The sequence below is a fragment of the Lathyrus oleraceus genome, chromosome 5, assembly GCF_024323335.1.
Source record: "Lathyrus oleraceus cultivar Zhongwan6 chromosome 5, CAAS_Psat_ZW6_1.0, whole genome shotgun sequence".
Classification (NCBI taxonomy): Eukaryota; Viridiplantae; Streptophyta; class Magnoliopsida; order Fabales; family Fabaceae; genus Lathyrus; species Lathyrus oleraceus.
The window spans coordinates 622012141-622030528 of NC_066583.1; the positions used below are offsets into that span (position 1 = coordinate 622012141).

The 18388-nt window shown below is 34.7% G+C and overlaps 1 protein-coding gene across 2 annotated transcripts; it reads right to left on the reverse strand.

Moving 5' to 3' along the window:
• Positions 1-10844: 10844 nt before the first annotated feature.
• Positions 10845-15134, reverse strand: LOC127087191 (factor of DNA methylation 4). 2 transcript variants are annotated; one of them, XM_051028059.1, is made up of 8 exons: positions 15000-15134; positions 14692-14918; positions 13838-14460; positions 13465-13646; positions 13130-13198; positions 12753-13037; positions 11901-12155; positions 10845-11311 (listed from the first exon to the last, which is right to left on the reverse strand). In XM_051028059.1, exons 2-8 carry the CDS (start codon positions 14916-14918, stop codon positions 11081-11083), a joined length of 1872 nt encoding a protein of 623 aa, XP_050884016.1. In that variant the 5' UTR covers positions 15000-15134; the 3' UTR covers positions 10845-11080. The 2 variants fall into 2 exon arrangements, with proteins under 2 accessions (XP_050884016.1, XP_050884015.1); XM_051028058.1 differs by having other exon boundaries at positions 13838-14918.
• Between the last annotated feature and the right edge of the window lie 3254 nt (positions 15135-18388).

An 18388-nucleotide genomic window follows, 5' to 3' on the forward strand; every position in this document is an offset into this window, starting at 1 on the left:
AACACTTAAAGAAAAAATGTATACAAAAGAATGATAACTTTTCACAAAAAAATAACTTGTCAAAATATTTGCGTAACCGGTGTTTTCTTCAAGTCTCCAAGTCATACTTATATAGCATAAGCATAGGACCGTTGGAGGGAAAAATGGGGAAAGCTCATTTGAGCGGCTGTCCACTATTGGATGGGAAAGGAATGATACTGCTTACTGTCCTTTCGCCCATAAAATCAGTGACAGGTGTGATGTATACTACTGTCCTTGCCCACGAAATCAGGTAGTGAAAAAGATGTTCGTTTTGTACCATGTATTGTTTGATTACGTTCCCATTTTGATCTTATCTTCAAATTCATTGGCTTCTGATGAAAGTTGATGAGGCATGAAATGAATAAACAGAGAGCTGGATTCAGAAACTTCAGAATCTTTGGTCAGAACCTTGACAACGTCAGTAGTCTGGCTTGAGAGCTTCAGTATCTTCATAATCTTTAGAGTTTTCAGAATCCCCAGTCAGAACCTTGATAACTTCAATCGTTTGACTTGAGATCTTCAGAATCTTCAGCTACATAACCCAACTTCAGAAGCTTGCCATTCTTCAGAAGTTTGGTGATCAAAGTCACGTCCAGAAGCATGAATTGAGATAGCATTGCAGCAGCAACATAATGTATCCTCATAAGCTTCTGATGAGTGAAACAACTCAGAAGCAGAAAGAATATTGCAACAACAATATTGACGTCTTTCAGAATTCTAATATTTAAAACTTATGATGTTGCACATCATATATTCAGAATCAGAACTAGTTGTTAAAGCTACACAATAACAAACCATTAGGGTATCAAACTTGTTCTCACATAAATACAATATTGTTATCATCAAAACTCAAGGTATATATGCAGAACCAAATCTTGTTCTAACAATCTCCCATTTTTTGATGATGATAAAACATGTATTTTGATGAACAGTTTTGTACAGGATAATCACAGAAGAATACATCTTACAAAAGCACAAAGCTCCCAATGAGATGTATAATTCTATAAAGATATAATCAGAAAGAAAGAACACTTTCCTGAATAACCTTTTTGAAATACCAAAGTGAATATTCTATCAGAATCTAGTTTATCTTCAGAAGTTAATTGATGTTGTCCAGAGCACTGGTTTGATAACATCATGGTTTTGATAGGCTTCACTTAAGAAGCTTTGTTGAGTTCTTTAGAGTTGGTTATCTTCTTTAAAAGAGCAAGTTTTCTTATTGGAACCTTGACTTTTCAAGTCAGATTACTGAATAAGAAAAAACTCTCTTAGTTGGATTCCAAATCCATGATTTTCAGAAAGAACATATTCTGAACCATTCTGATTCTTGAAATAACCCTGCAAAACACTTAACAAACTCTTTTTTGAAGTAGTTGTTAGCATAAAACATTAATCAATGTTTGGGTTTTTAATTAAGGAAATTAGATATTAAAATAAACATTAATTTTCTTCCCCTTTAGAATGTTATATGTTTTCTCCCCCTTTGTCATCAATAAAAAAGACATAAGACAAAAAAAAAATGAAGAGAAACAGACATTTTTTATTGAAAATTTTCCAAAATGCAGTGCAAGGTACAACTGATAAGAAGCAAAAGAAATTTTCAAGAAACTAAGAAGAAAACTAAGGGTTCTGAGGAGGAGGGGGATGAGGCAGATGAAGCCTTGAAAGAATCAACTGAAACATGAGATCTTGCTTGTCCAGACGCTCATTGACCCTTGCATTGTCAGCCTTGATATCCTCGATTGTCTTCAGAAGTGCAACAAGGATAAACTGAGAGGCAGAGACGACAATCTGAGTAACAGCTTCTTCCATAGCATAATCTTGAGGTTCAGAAGCAACATCAGCTTCTGGAGCAGACTCAAGGTGCTGAGTAATCTCTGTTTCTAGAGCAACTTCTTCTTCCATAACCTCAGGAGTCCCTTCCTTGATTTCTGGAGCAGGAAGGCAGAGTTGTGAGTTTTTTAACTTCCAGAGTTCCATTAAGGGAATGAACCCATAACGGAATTTTCTTTCAGCAAGAGTATACCCAAGATCCTTCAGCTTAGAAATCTTGGAGTTCATCCAACTTCTATAAGCTTCCCATGCTGAATCACTCGCAGCCAGATTTGTTGAAGAATGTCTGACAGTCATTGCTTCATGCAAACGAATTTTAGATTCCAACTCAAATTTCCTTAGAACCTTACCAAATTTAGGGGATGATTTTGTTGGTTGTTTGAGGCATTTAACTACAAGGTTGATTCTAGACTCATCAAAGTCAGGACTAAAAATGAAAGGAAATGATGGGACAATAATGGGAGGTGATTCATGATCAGGTGAAGTTGGTTCAGGTTCAAAGTCGAACATACCTTCAAGAGTTCCATCAAAAACGTGTCCATCCGAAATTCTTGAGAAAGATGTTCCAGGGGTTGTTATATTTGGATTTGTTGGTTGGGGAGCAGAAATACATGGTGGTGAAATGGGTGAATTTTGTAACTGTGGAGGAGATGAAGGTGGTGGTATCTGTTGTTGTTCTGACAAAGGTTCAAAAATTAAAGGAGTTTCTGTGGTAGGATTGATAAAGGTTGATTGAGGCGGTGTAAGTGGGATAGGTTCAGAAATAATCGGTTGAGATGAAAGAGGATGTTGGATTGGTAAGATCCATTCATAAAGAATTGAATCAAAATTAAATTGAGTGCTATCAGAAGGAAGCTTACCAGATGCTACATCAGAAGCTCTTGAAGAAGACTGGACTACTCCAGAAGTATCCTTCAGAATCATTGCATTATGGCGCTCACTTAGAGGCACCTCGTCTTCATCCATAAAGACAACAATTTTCTTCTTCTTCTGAGCCCTAGAAGATCCTTCGCCTCTGAATTACTTCTTTATCTTCCCATGAACATCAGGGCAAGTCTCAGGAAGGTTGAATTGATCCACCAATGGGTCAAGTCCGTCCTTCAAATAACTTTCCATATAAGCCATCAGAACCTGTGGAGGATCAACCTTGGTGAAGATTGGGCAGTCATCAATATGATTCCTTGTACCACATATATCATCCTTAGAAAGAATGAAATTTGGTCTTTGAATTCTGGATATGAGTCCCATACTCTTCAGATTCTTTCCCTAGAATACCCTTCCAGCATCTTTCACCAATTCTTCTGTCAATCCACTGACCAGAAGGTCATCTATTAAACCACTTTCGACAAGAATGTGAGAAATTAGTCTGCCGTTGGGAATGAACTTGCTCTTTGTCTTCTTAGAAGAATCACCAGTTCTGGATTATTGAATAGAGTCCCTCATGAATTTGAACAAAATGGAAGGAAGTCCCAGCTTGACACCCTTCTCCAGACAAAATAACATGAACTTCTGACGAGTGTTGATGTAGTCAGAACTATTTGTGCTTGGCATGTGGTGAAAACAATCCAAAATAATCTTGAACCAAACTCTTAGGTTCCTAGTCAAGTCCTTAGCACTAGGACCTTTGTTATATTCAAAGTTTGTTTCCTCCTTGAATATAATTGGATAATGAAAACTTCTCTCTTAGCGGTGATCTTAGCACCGTGTATCCTTTTTCCTTTACCATCATGAGAGATAAGATTAGTTATGGACTTTTCAGTAATAACTATTTTCCTATTCATGACATAAGAAGTAATAGTTTCATTTTCAGCAGTTGCATGCACCCAAAACTGGTTAAGGAGAACTGGAATAACTGGGCATGTGAGTCTCTCGAAGAATGTTTTCCAACCTTGAAGTTCCAAGGTTTCAGTGAAATCAAAACCGTTTCCCTTCAAGTTTTTGAAATCAACGATGGTTTCGCATAACACCATTAACTCGTTGACAGAAGTATGAAAAGTCAATTCAGGTATCCCTTCCAAGGTAGGGTTGTTTTCAGTTTCCGTTGAAGAACTTGAAGAGTGTTGTTGTTGTTCAACCATTTGACGAAGATGAAGATGAAGAACAGTTACAGAGAGAAATGATTGTTTTTAGTTTTGAAAACTGAAAGTGTGGGAGTAATGTGCACGTAGTATGAAAATGTGAGTGAAATGAGTTTATATAGAAAATTTTGCAATGATGAAAAAAAGGGAATACGTGGCCATAGGGGGAAACGTAAGAGTTTAAACCTAATTCCAAGAATTACTAAACCCAATGTGTCACGCTTATATCACGCATGCTCAAAAAGTGTGACAACTGTCAGCACTAAGAACCACATGAAATCAAACGACAAGACAACCATTTAATGCAACAACTGTTCAGAATCAGGAAGACAAATCGATAAGATTGCTTCTGATCAGAACCTTTCTGATTCATGAAAACTTCCTTACTTCAAAAAGCTCATGTTTCTGAGTCAGAAAGAATAACAATATCATAATCTAATATAGAGTTCTGGAGACTTTAACATTCTGAAATACATCTTTTCATTCTGGACATGATTTCATAAATAAGTTTTTCAGAATGAACATGAATCTATCTTCAGCAAGAGGTTTTGTAAAGATATCAACTCATTGATGGTCTGTATCAATAAATTTTAAATGAAAATTTCCCTTTTGAACATAGTCACGTAAAAAGTGATGTTTTGTTTAAATATGCTTAGCCCTAGAATGCAAGATATGATTCTTATATAAAAAAATAACAAAAGTATTATCATAGAGAATACAAATGTTACTCCCATATATCGAATAATCTTCCAGCTGACTCTTCATCTAGAGTATCTGAGTGCTACATCCAGAAGCTACAATGTATTCAGTTTTGGCTATTGATTGTCTCTTGCTGGACCATGAGATCAAGTTATCTCTCAGAAATTGCCAACTTCCAGAAGTACTTTTTCTTTCAATTCCGTCTTCAGCATAGTCAGTGTCACAATAGCCTAATAATTTATACTCACTTTATTTTCTATAAAATAAACCAAGGTTAGTAGTACCTTTCAGATACCTAAAGATTCTCTTAAACTATAGAAAATAGATGTTCAGAGCCAATGCAATATTTGATTGCGTGATTCACTTGAAGATGTTAATAAGGAATGATTTGCATCTCTTTAATCATATGTATTTTCCATTCATAGTATAGATTAGAAAATCAAATGAATAAGAAATTATATGGTCATCCTTAATTGTATACATTTTCTATTCCTATAATAGATTAGAAAATAAAATATAGAATATTTTGTAATCAATTGCATAAATGCTCATGTTGTTATAAATAGAAGTAATACAATGAGGAAAGGCATCAAGCCAAAATTTGTGACATGTTATCATAAGGGTTCGAACAAACCTGCGTATTTGTCTTATGATTTCTCCATTGTTGCGGCTTTGTGATCTTGATTCTGTGTTTATCGTAATTTGTTTCGGTGATTGTTGATCATTCGATGCTTGCTTGGAGATTTTGATTTGTGATTCTGTTTTGGTATTCTCGATGATTGCATATTGTGATTTGTGATTCTGTTTCAGTATTCTCGTCGACTTTGTTATGTGATTGTTGTTCTCGATGATTTTGTTTGATGTTTGACTATCGTGGTTTCAATATTCATGGTTTCATTGTTCGTGTTTCATGGTCGTGGTTTAGTTAATGTGTGTAGTTTTGACTTGTTTGGTTACTATTCTTATTTTACTATTTATTTAATTGTTTTTAGAGAGAGAGAGAGAGAGAGAGAGAGAGAGAGAGAGAGAACTTATTTGTTACACGTGCGACTAGGATTTGAATTTATTTTATTATTTAAAGTAAATTTGTTATTATATCATGGCTATAGAAAATGACAAATTAATTTTGTGTCTATTTTACCGGTAAGAATTATTCAATTTGGGAATTTCAATTCAAAAATTATGTAAAAGGAAAAGGATTATGGAGTTACCTAGACGATGTCTCTAAGGCACCCACAGAAAAAGTTGCATTAGATGCGCGGGTAACTAAATATGCTCAAATAATCACTTGGATTCTCAATACTATTGAGCTTCAAATAATCAATAATTTGCACTCATTTTCTACTGTTCAAGAAATGCGGAATTATTTGAAGTGTATTTACAATCAAGACAATGCAACCAAACATTTTCAGTTGGATCTAGAAATAGCTAATTACAAACAATGTACTTTATATGTTCAAGAATATTATTTTAGTTTTTTTAATCTGTGGACAAAATACTTTGCTCTTATACATGTTGATATTCTCAAGACTTCTCTCGCTGTTATCCAAGAGGTCTACAACACAAGTAAGTAGCCAAGATCTATTTCTCATGAAGCTTTGCCCATATTTTGAAGTTGTTAGAGGTGCTTTACTAAATAAGAACTCATTTCTTTCTTTAGATACATGTGTTGGAGAGCTTCTCAGGGAGGAACAATGTCTTATTACGCAAGGAGCCATGTCTCTTGAAGCTGTTATTTCAGAGCCTATGAGGGTTGCATATGATGCTCAAACTAGAGGTAAAGGTCGTGATATGAGACATTTTAGTGCTTCTCTTACAAACAAATTGGACATATTTCTCGTAGAGCAAGAAGTTTTTAAATTATTGCAAGCAGTAGGGACATATTATCTCTAAGTGTCCCACACGTCCTCCACAACACACAATGTTCGGCGTAAGCATTCCATGTAACTATAAATTCTGATGTTGGTCCTTCCAATAGTGGAACATCAAATGGTTGTACTATATAGCCTGAACTGATTCAACAAATGGTATTTTTCGCTCATCCGACCTTGGTAATTCAAAGTAAGTCTTCTAATATTTCCCGCTCATGGTTTCTTGATTCGAGTGCATCCAATCACATGACAGGTTCCTTAAAATATTTGTACAATTTACAATCATATCATGGTAATCTGAAAATTCAAATAGATGATGAGAATACTTTATCTATTACTGATGTTGGCGGCATAAACTCTGATTTTTGGATGTGCTTGTATCACCTGGACTTACTTCCAATTTATTGTCTGTTGGTCAATTGGTAGATAAAATTATGATGTTCACTTTTCTAGTGTTGATTGTCTTGTGCAGGAGTAGGTGTCGGGAAAGGTGATTGATAAGGGGCCTAAAGTGGGACGATTATTTCCACTCTAAATTATTTTCAGTCATTTATCTCTTGCTTGTAATAATGTTTTGAATTCTTATGAGGATTGCCATAGAAAATTGGGTCATCCAAACTTTATCATTTGGTCTCATTTATTTAAAATTGGTTTATTGGGAAATAAAAATGGTGTTTGTAATGCCTCTATTCCATGTCTAGTTTGCAAATTGGGTAAAAGTAAAACACTTCCTTTTCTGCTTGACACACGTTGTGTTTCCACTTGTTTTGAGATGATTCATAGTGATGCATGGGGAATGTCTCATGTAGTTTCTCGTATCGTTATAAATATTTTGTCACATTTATTGATGATTATAGTCGTTTTACTTGGATATATTTTCTTAGGTCTAAATATGAAGTGTTTTCTATGTTTAAGAAGTTTCTTACATATGTTGAAACTCAATTCCAAGCTAGTGTTACACAATTTCGTTCTGAATCTGGTGGTGAATACATGTCGCATGAGTTTCAAGAGTACCTTAAACAGAAAGGCATCTTGTCTCAAAGATCTTGTCCTAATACACCTTAACGAAATGGAATGGAAGAATGCAAGAACCGTCATTTGCTTGATGTAACATGAACCTTACTTTTTCAAGCTTCCATGCCATCCCGACTTTAGGTAGAAGTGTTGTCCACAACTGTCTTCTTGATCAACTGTCTTCTATTCATGGTTATTGATTTTGATTATCCTTTCTTTTGTCTTTTTAAAATTCATCCTGATTAAAATGCTTTACATACGTTTGGATGTGTGTGTTTTGTTCACTTACCCCCGTTTTGAAAGACATAAGCTTGGAGCGCAATCTGTTTAATATGCATTTGTGGGATATAGTCATTCTCATAAGGGCTTTGTGTGCTATGATGTCTCTAATCAACATTTTCACATTTCTAGGTATGTGACATTTTTTTATAATCAGTTTATGTTTCCTCATGTTTCTTCTTCCATGAATGATATTGTTAAGCTTCCTAAATTTTTTATTATGCATCAATCTATAACACATTATAAAATAAGTCACATATATGTTAGAAAACACAAATAATAGGTTCCCACTCCTCTTCCCGATGTGGACCCATCACTTGATATGGTACTTGATCAGCCACTTGATCTGATACTTGTTAAACCACGTAGTTCTGGTTGAATATCTCGAGCACCCGATAGATATTCACTAGAAAGGTATGATTCCTCACATATGTATTCGAGTGTCTCACTTTCTAGCATATCTATTCCTACTTGTTACTCGCAGGATGTTAAAGATGTGCGTTGGATAAAAACAATGAATTGAGAGCTTCAAGCTCTTCAAGAGAATTTCACATGAGATATTGTTTCTTGTCCTACTAATATAAAACTCATTGGCTATAAATGGGTGTACTATATGAAATTGAGTTATGATGGGTCACTCAACTGTTTCAAGGCTCGATTGGTTGCCTTGGAAAATAAGCAGGAATACATAATTTATTATGATGAGACATTTACACTGGTTGTCAAAATCATAATTGTCTACACTCTAATTTCTATATCTACTTCTAATGGATGGCGTCTTTATCAAATGGATGTGAATAATGTTTTTCTTCATGGTGACTTGACTGAAGATATTTATATGACTCCCCTCGAGGTCAATTCTCTTCATCTAAGGGTGTGTGCAAGCTTAAACGTTCCTTATATGACTTGAAACATACGCCTAGGGCATGGCATGAGAAATTCAGCTCCACTCTACTTGAGTTCTACTTTACCCAAATTTTATATATTTATGATATGGTTATCACTGGTTCTGATCATGCTTCCATCCAGCGACTTAAACAACAATTACAAGTCTCATTTCGTATGAAAGATCTTAGCAAATTGCATTATTTTCTTAGTTTTGAGGTTAATTCAACGTCTAAGGACATCTTTCTCCATCAACCCAAGTATGCCATGAATTTAATTTCTATGGCTGGTCTCCAAACAGCTAATATGGTGGATACTCCTCTTGAGGTTAATGTTAAATATCATCGTGATGATCACGTTCTTTTAACTGATCCTTTATTGTATCGACAACTTATGGTTAGTCTTAATTAGTTGACTATTACTCGCCCTGACATATCTTATGTTGTTCAACAAACCAGTCAACTCATGCATTCTTCTCGCCTTCTTCAATTGGCAGCAGTTCGCCATATAATTTACTACTTAAAAGGAACCTCACATTGTGGTTTATTTTTCCCTTCTGGAATAGGTCCTTAATTGAATGCTTATAGTGATGCTGATTGGGCAGGGTGTCCTGACACTAGACGATTTATCACCGGTTGGTGCATATTTCTTGGATTTTCCATGATCTCATGGAAAAGTAAAAAGAAGCAAGAGTTTCTAAATCTTTCACTAAATATGAGTATCATGCTACATTTGTTGCTTGTTAAAAAATAATTTGGCTTCACGGTCTTTTGGTTGAGATTATATTTTCTCAAACAGAGCCTACATCACTTTATGCTGCCAATACAAGTGTCATCCAAATTGTTGCAATTCCCGTTTTTCATAAACACACCAAACATATCGAAATCAATTTTCATTCCATTCGTAATGCCTATGATGATCAACTAATATCACTTTCCCATGTTAATACTCAACTTCAGATTTTAGAAATTTTTACGAAGGTGGTTCATGTTCCATGTCATGAGTTTCTTGTTAACAAATTGATGCTCCTTAATCAACGACATCAATTTGAAGGGGGTGTTAATAAGGAATTATTTGTTTTTCCTTAATCATATATATTTTTGATGCATAGTATAAATTAGAAAATCAAATGTATAAGATATGATTTGGTCATCCTGGTATATATTTTTCATTACTAGAATAGATTAAAAATCAAAAATCAAATATTTTGTAACCAATTGTGTAAATGCTCGTATTATTATAAATATAAGCAATAGAGGAAAGAAATCAAGTCAAAATTTGTGACAGAAGAGGAATGGAAGTGGCGTACATGGATTCATGGTGAAGTGGTCGACATCCCTTGATTCTCGTTATTTTCAATTTCTATTTCAACAACTTATTCTCATTTTTTCAACGATTTCTACAAAATTAACACATGAAAGAAAAAAACTAAAACCATCATAAAGAATAAAGAATAAACAAGAGTAATTGTGGTTAAATACTGCTTCTCAAAATGTATGTGTGAAAAACTCACACAGGTGAGTGCCAAAGGTTGCCGGAAGTCAGTCCATTTTTATAAGGATATAACATATCGAACAATGGTCTAATAGAAGAAAATTAGAGATGTAATAGGAAAAAAGAATGAGGATAAAAAAAAAAGATAAATAAACAAAACGTTAACGTTATAAATAAATGTATCATTAAAAATAAGAGAGAAAAAAATAAGTGATTAACGTAAATTAAAAAAAAACAGATAGATATTGTGTCAGCTCATTCGCAATTCTCTTATGATAATATTTTTTTTTTATATTAAGCATTTCCCTTATTTAAATGATTATTGGCAAAAAGAAGTATTTATTTTATTTCATTTCATTCCATACAAGAATGAGTATTTTGTTGGTAAATGACCATTTATTTTATTTCAACTCAATTCTAGTAAAAAAAATTATAGTCAAAATCAATTTTATGAAATTAATTTAACATGTGTCTTTGTGTACAAATTAAGAAGATCTAGATATTTTACAAGACATCTAACTTGAGAGCACCAGGTCCATCCAAAAGTGTACAAGGATTTACTTTGCAACAAGTGGACAAGAGGCTCGCCTAAACGCATACACTCTAGGCACTCATAAATCTAAACTAACGCAAAATGTGGACATAAATTGCAGCATTTGAAAAACTAGTGTGAAAAATTCTAGCTTTGCTATATTACCGCACTTAATTGTTTAGAAACGGTTCTAGCTAAATAGAAAGTATAATGCTTTGTTTCTAAGGCAGGCACGATTCCAAATGAACTTTACATGCATGTTTCAAGATAAAAGTTTAAACCCAACTAAATAAGGAGACAAATGACTATTCAGTACGCAGTAAACTTTTTCTGCGTGTAAGTCTAATTTTAAGTCTTACTGCCTTCATGAAGCCTCAAGCTTTCTTTTGCTTTGACAACTTCCATTGCCTCATTAAATGTTCAACACCCTCTTTCAACGAAGCCTTCCTTCCTTCCTTAAAATTCCAGAGTTCAGGTACTGGATATCTCCCACTAGGATTGTATTCATTTAATTCCTTCAAAGCTGTAGCTACTGCATCATGCACCTCATCTCCAAGTTCATCCCTCAAACTATTCAGTTTTTCATCAGTTTCATCTATAATTTCCTGCATAATATATCAAACATATATTAGATCATGGTCTATGCAATTTTCATCATGAAAAGAAATGTGCCAACGACTACGTGACCAGTAATTTTCTTTAGATAGAAAATAGAGGATTCTTAAAATTACACTATGCAGTAGTGTTGTAGCACCACTATAGTGTTGTAGCACCACTATAGCAGCTATTTGACAAACATTTTGTACTAAATTAGAGATCCTGGAACAGTGACAGTCTGTCCAAATTCTGCTACATTATAGCAGAGAATACCACCGCTATGGCTGCAATTTCATAACATTGACTAACAGCATGCATATCACGCTTTGTCCTGATCCATCAGTGTAATCTTGTAGAATGAAATGAATTGGTTTTGAGTAGCAACTAACTCTCACAAGGTTTTGGAATTTCAACACTTTGTAATCAAAGAAATTAAGAAATGATGCACTATATTTTAAGGGAATAAATATGTCCAAAGGAATGTCTTTAATACAAGGGTTGAAGTCACACGTTTGAGTTGTAGAATCATCCTAAAAATTGAGAGAGAGAAAATATTAACTTTAACTTTAACAAACATAATTCTAGAAGTCATTATACCTTGGAATTCCCTTCTTTATCAGTTACAATTTTGAACGGATGCCAGCTTGGATCTCTAAGACAGTCATCCCACTGGGAGCACCACTGAATTGCTTTCATTCTCCTTTCATCAGCAAGTTTTCTCTGAGCTGCTTTCCCATTCCCTTCATCCGGAAACTTTCTCTTGGATGCATCCACAAACGGCTTAATATCAAGTTCTCCCATCCTTTTCACAGAAATTATGACTCGAGAAGTGTTCTTTGGGCAGCCAATCCACTTTGAACAAGGAAATCAGATTACATGAACAAAACTAATCAGATTACAGAAATTCTGTTCTTTCATAGGCCTGATCTGATTCTACCAATTTTTACCAAAAATGCGGAATGAATTAAAATCATCATCTTTGGACACAAACAACTAGATAGCAAAAAGACGGTTGAAACAAGGAACCACACATGTTTCACAAAATAGGACAATACATTGAAAATTTGCAATTCCTTGGATATATAAACTAAGGTTAAAACACCAAACATTTTGCATTGGCTATTGTTAGTACATGTGAACAAGACATTGTCTTCCAAGCAACCTAAATAAGTTTTCAACTACATGATTTGAATGTTTACAAAACAGGACACTCTTCTGCAAGTATTATATAAACAGCTGTATGTCAATTAAAAAATATAATTAACCCAACATTTCTTCTTAAGTTTGCCAAGGTCATTCAAACAAATAAAACAATTTATCATGATTTTGTATGAGATTACTTACAAAATACATTGATTATAGAGTTGATTTTCAGACCATTAGTCATGTTGTGGCCAAAAGACATTAAAATCATACTATTAACATTTATATGCTGAGAAAGAAACATACACTTATTAATTTTTTGCGGGCATCTTGCAACTCGTCATTAGTTTTGCGCTCCTGAATAACCAATGTTTGTTGAAGATCTTCCACCCCTTCCAGTTGCTCTTCCTTTTCACGCAGATTCATTTTGATCGCCTCGAGTTTTTTCTTCTCTTCCAGATCAGTCTCTCCAATGTGATTCATTACATGGAAAGCTCCTCTCAGCCGTTCAATTTCCAATTCCAATGCTTGCTTTGCATCAAGTCCTCTCTCTAGGTCATGGATTTTCTTGTGAAGTTTGTCTTTCTCTTTCTGCAACATCCAACCAAAAGAGTCCTCAAAACTACCGTGGATACATGTGACATAATTAAATACTGCATATAAAAGGAAAATGATATTTGTGCCTGATGTTCTTCAGCCAAACGCATCATTTTGTCATCAGCCCTTTGTTGCTCTTCTATGGCCATCTCATTCTGTAAACAATGGGATGAAAAACAGATTTAACCAGTCTAAAGTTAAAATAAGAAGGATTGGTGTACATGATTTGACTAAATCATCCATATATTAAGGAATGATAACAGCACATTTTTTAAAGAGGTCAATTTAGTTCCTTTGTAAATTGATCACTTTCAAGGAATTGTGTTCAAATTTTAAGAAATAGACCAATTAGAAAATGTGTGCTACAGAGAATGTTAATAAGAGAGAATTATCAGCATTGCTATTATAAATTGAAAAATACATTTTTCTTCTCAAGATATAGCTTATTTCTCTCATTATGATTATCTGCTTGACGCTTCTGCAGATTCTCTTCAAGGGACGAAAGTTCCTTTCTCCGAGCCTCCAATTCCAGCATGGCTTTTTCATGATCCTTGGACACATTTTCCAGATAACTGCGTTCGGCATTCCGCATCTTGCTTATTTCTAATGAAACAGTGAAACAAACTCAGCTACCATGAAATATTAAAAAAGCACATCAACATCCAAAATACATCAGACCATAAGCTATACTGAAAGGATAAATATAACAACAGAAACCAAGTACTTCACCTCTAAACATAGTGAAACAGAATACTCCTATTAATTCGAACAATCCACTGTAGGCATCAACATACCTTTGTTAAAGTGTTCAAGCATCTCCTCTTTTTGGTTCATCACTCTGTTCAGAAACACATTAGCCTCAGCATACTTGCTTGCCGTTTGTTCCAATTCCATGTTCTTTTGCTTTAAAGTGTTCGCCAAACCAGATACAAGCCTCAAGGCTTTCCTATTATCCTCAGCTTCTTTTCCAGAAACGGTTTTCAAATCCCCATTTTCCCGGAGGTGTTTGCCCACAATATCCCTAGAATTATAATCATCTGCACGTGCCATCCACCCAAAGAGCTTACCTCCTCGCTCCCTTAAACCCACATAATCTCTTTTACCACAGTGTTCTGCTTCAAAGCTTCTTTCTAGCTTCAAAGCATTGTTGAAACCATCCCATTCTTTTCCAAATGCAACAATCACAAATGGTGTTTGCCCTCTAATATTCCACAGTGCAGTAACTTTCAGTGGCTGAAACCCTTTAGCATAGAGCTCCTCCTTAATTTTCTTATGACTCTTTCCTATATACTTACGACAGTTGGGGTCATAATTTGTAACATTGTTTGCCAGAACTACCATCCAAGGCCAAACAAACTCATCTTCAGCAGTATTCACAATGGGTGATTTATCCTTAGCAATAACCACATCAAGTGACCTATCCTCAGCAATAACCATATCAAGTGAGTGATCCTTAACAGCATTCAAATCAACTGAGTGAGGCTTACCAATACTCGCATAAAATGAGTTATGATCAGCAACATTCACTCTAGGTGACTTACGTTTAGAAACATTCACATTGAACGACTGAGCCTCAGCACTAGTTACAGTAAGTGACATATCGGTATCAACATTGATATTATGTTGAGAAATTTGAAAGTGAATATACCTTTCAAGGGCAGAGTGCTTAGCAATTTCTCTGACAGTCTCACCATGGGAGTCAGAGGCAATCCTTGAAGCATGTCTCAAAAGGTCAGTCAAAGAGTGATAATCCTTGTTGGAACAGAATGGACATCGGAATGTAGAGTCAGTAATTTGGAGGTTATGGTAGTAATCATCTTTCAACTCAAGGAAATATCTACGCCGGTAGTATTCCAAATCAGATTTTCGGTACATCTGAAAAGGATAATAGTAAAATGAAGTTCAAAGGAAAATGCGATGCAATGCAATAATGAAGAAGATCAGTGATACCATTACCTTGTGGTGGAAGAATGCTACGATGAGGATGATGAAGAAGAAGAAAGAAACCCTAAGAGAGAGAGAGAGAGAGAGAGAGTTTGTTGTGTGAGTGTGAGGATTGCGTGAGCTGCTGTGTTGCTTCAAACGGTTTCAGAAACTTTATTCTTCCGCGCTAAGATTGTTCAGTACAAACTATTTTTGCAGTTACTACGCTGCTGCTACTCTCCAATTAAAATAAGACACGTGGCAATACAAAATGCCAAAACTTTGTAATATTTCAACATTCTGAATTCTGATGGGAGTATTATATTAAGAGAATACTAGTAGTAAGTAGAGTATATCTTTTCCTTTTTTCTTCTTTTAAATAATTATATTTACTTTTACGTGTGTATATATATATATATGTATATATATATATATATATATATATATATATATATATATATATATATATATATATATATATATATATATATATATATATATATATATATATATATATATATATATATATATATATATTTGCCATATAAAGACACCGGCTTTTAAACATTTTTCCATCAAATGACATTTTCAATATATAGTTTTTTATTCACGTTTAATTAACATTTAATAATTTGTTATGGTTATTATTTTGTAACCGTCGTTCAACACAAAGTAAAGTCGAATATAATTAACATGATATTCTTTTGTAATATTTTTTACTTTAATTTTCAAAAACAACTTAAACAACATCAATTCTAAAATCAAAATGGAACTAAAAATTGAATTAAAAAAGAAGAAGTTGATAGACTTTTCGACGGATTGGTGTTCTACCACGGTGATTTAAACTTCTAATGTTCGGATTAGAGACCGTCAGAGTGAAAACTCAATTGCTTCTTTGTTGAATAGAGCACACCAAAAACATTTTAAAAAAGTAGTGAGTTTCTTGTGGTTCTGAATTGGACTTTCGTGTTCGATTCTGATTTAGGGTTTGACCATGGTGTGAATGATGACAACAAGTATGAAAGGGCAACGAAGAAGATTAAAGATCGAAGAAAAAAGGAATCAACATATCAAGCTGAGATATAGAATCAATCGAAACCAAAATCATAATTCGTCTCAACAGTTAAGATATCCTTCAAGAATGGTGACAGGAGAATGGGGGATAAGATGCAAGAGGATGATATAGCCATAATTGAAGAGTTCGTTGGAGGATTACAAGTGGATTACTGTAAGGTGGGGGAACTTGAGTGTCCAGAATTCATTCTCCATGAGGAAGAAGAATGCATAATAGCATGACCATGGCAACTGGGGGTTATGGTTAAGATGCTAGGCAAGAGAGTTGGGTTCAAGGCATTGGAAAATCGAATGAATCAATTATTGACGAAAAGGGGAATTCTTAACATTGTGAATCTAGGGCAAGAATATTAGCTCATCACTTTCACTAGTGAAGAAGACCATCATATTGTGCTCTTTGAATGCCATTGACTCATATACGACCATTATCTCACTGTTAGGGAATGAAGAGCCAACTTTTGTCCATATGCTGATATTATTGATCAAGTTATTGTATGAGTGCGAATCTTCAGATTTCCCATTGAATACTATGATCACTATGTCCTCTCCTTTGTATGGAATCATATTGGGAATACTGTGAAGGTTGATAAAACTACTTTATCCAGAGAGAGGGGGAAGTATGCACGTATATGTGTTCAGGTCAATTTAAATTCCTCTATACTTGCTATATTCTCCATTAAAGGAACACTACAAATTGGAATATGAGGGACTGCACTTGTTGTGCCTCGAATGTGTTAGATATGAACATGATACGACAACTTGTGTAGAGAAAGTATAGGTAATCACGATAATAGGGAGCAATGAATCAAGGAAGAACAAACATCAAATAATAGAGGAAAAGATGGTAATAATTTGAAAACATGGTATGTGGTGAAGAAGATAAGGAGGAACATAAAAAGTAAAGGCGTGCAAGAACAAAGAGGAGGAAAAGTGAAACATACGGAACATGAAAATGGCAACAACCTTGAGACGGGGTTAAGGATTACTTTACGACAAGAAAGGGGCATAACAAAAGTTATGGAAGAGGAGAAGAATGATCCCTTGAAGAAGAGGAAACAACATGTATATTGGAATAAGAGAATGAGGAACTTAATCAAGCAAGGGAACCTAACTAGAAAAGGAGGGAGGAAATAAAAGATATTAGAAGTGAATAGGATAACAAGTGTGCGCACATGGAAAGAAAAGGGTCACAAAGGAAAATAAAAGATAACAAAAAAGTCAACATTAGAAAAAAAAACTAGAAATAACGTCAAAAGGAACAAGGACAAATGGAGTGGAACATCTGGAGGAGTTAAACGTACAATGGAACTATTGATAGTTAATTTGGATTATGGTCCAAGGTCCAAAGATACACTTAGAAGGCATGGGATGATTGTTGGAGACTTTGAACATGTGGAGCGCTTTCTTGGACCGTCATTGGATCAACATAACACAAAGGCCCATATTCGTGAGGATATGATAGAGTATGATCTGATAAGACGCACTATTGAGATAAAAGGTAGTATGGAAGAGAATTTAGTTGAAATGTTGGTTGTGACACGATGACACCAAGATAAAAGCGCATAAGATTATGAGGTCGGAGGTGAAATGGTGTTGGTGGATGAAACACCAAGTTATCTATAGGGTATCGTTACTGTTGTGCCATCTTCTTCATGATTATGGATTTTAACAACATTTTTATTTGGAATTGTCGAGGGGGAGCGAACAAGGCGGTTTGTAAGAACTAAGTTAGAATGTTTCATCCAGAGATCTTCATTGTGTTGGAAACTAGAATCAACCCATAGAAGCTCAAGGATAAATTTTCCATTATGGGTTTTGATGAACATGTGTTTTCCCTTTTCATTAGGTTTTCGGGTGGCATTGCAATGGGAGGGATTAAGGAGAAGGTTAATGTTATGGTGGAGCTAATCCATTTTCAATTCATCCACTCTAAAGTAACTCTCTCAGATGGCTGAGAATGATTCTTCACTCTAACATATGCTAGTCCAAGGGAAGGTGGGAACATAAAATTATGGGAAAACCTGAAGAATATTGTGCAGAATGTGAGGGGTGGTTGGATAATTGTGGGCAACTTCAATGACATTTTGTCTGCTTCAGAGAAAATAATAGGTGCTAAGGTTTCGAGGAGAAGGTGTAATGTGTTTCAGGAACACATAAACAATTATAGTTTGATGGAAATCTAATCCTTTAGTCATAAGTTCACTTGGCGGGGTCCATCTTTTCAAGGGGGATCAGAATCTGTGAAAAAACTAGATCGAGATTTATGAAATGATTTGTGGTTTCTTTAATTCCCAAATGCTCAGGTCTGAGTGCTGACTAGAGTTAACTACTTTAATCACCATCCTATC

What these genes read in the sequence shown, in the direction of transcription:
- LOC127087191 (XM_051028058.1), bottom strand. Translation starts at nt 14,918, where the DNA reads ATGTACCGAAAATCTGATTTGGAATACTACCGGCGTAGATATTTCCTT. An exon ending in TATATCTTGAGAAGAAAAAT is followed by an intron (nt 13,199 to 13,464) that starts GTATTTTTCAAT and finishes CATTGTTTACAG; the next exon opens with AATGAGATGGCCATAGAAGA. An exon ending in GTTTGGCTGAAGAACATCAG is followed by an intron (nt 13,038 to 13,129) that starts GCACAAATATCA and finishes TGGATGTTGCAG; the next exon opens with AAAGAGAAAGACAAACTTCA.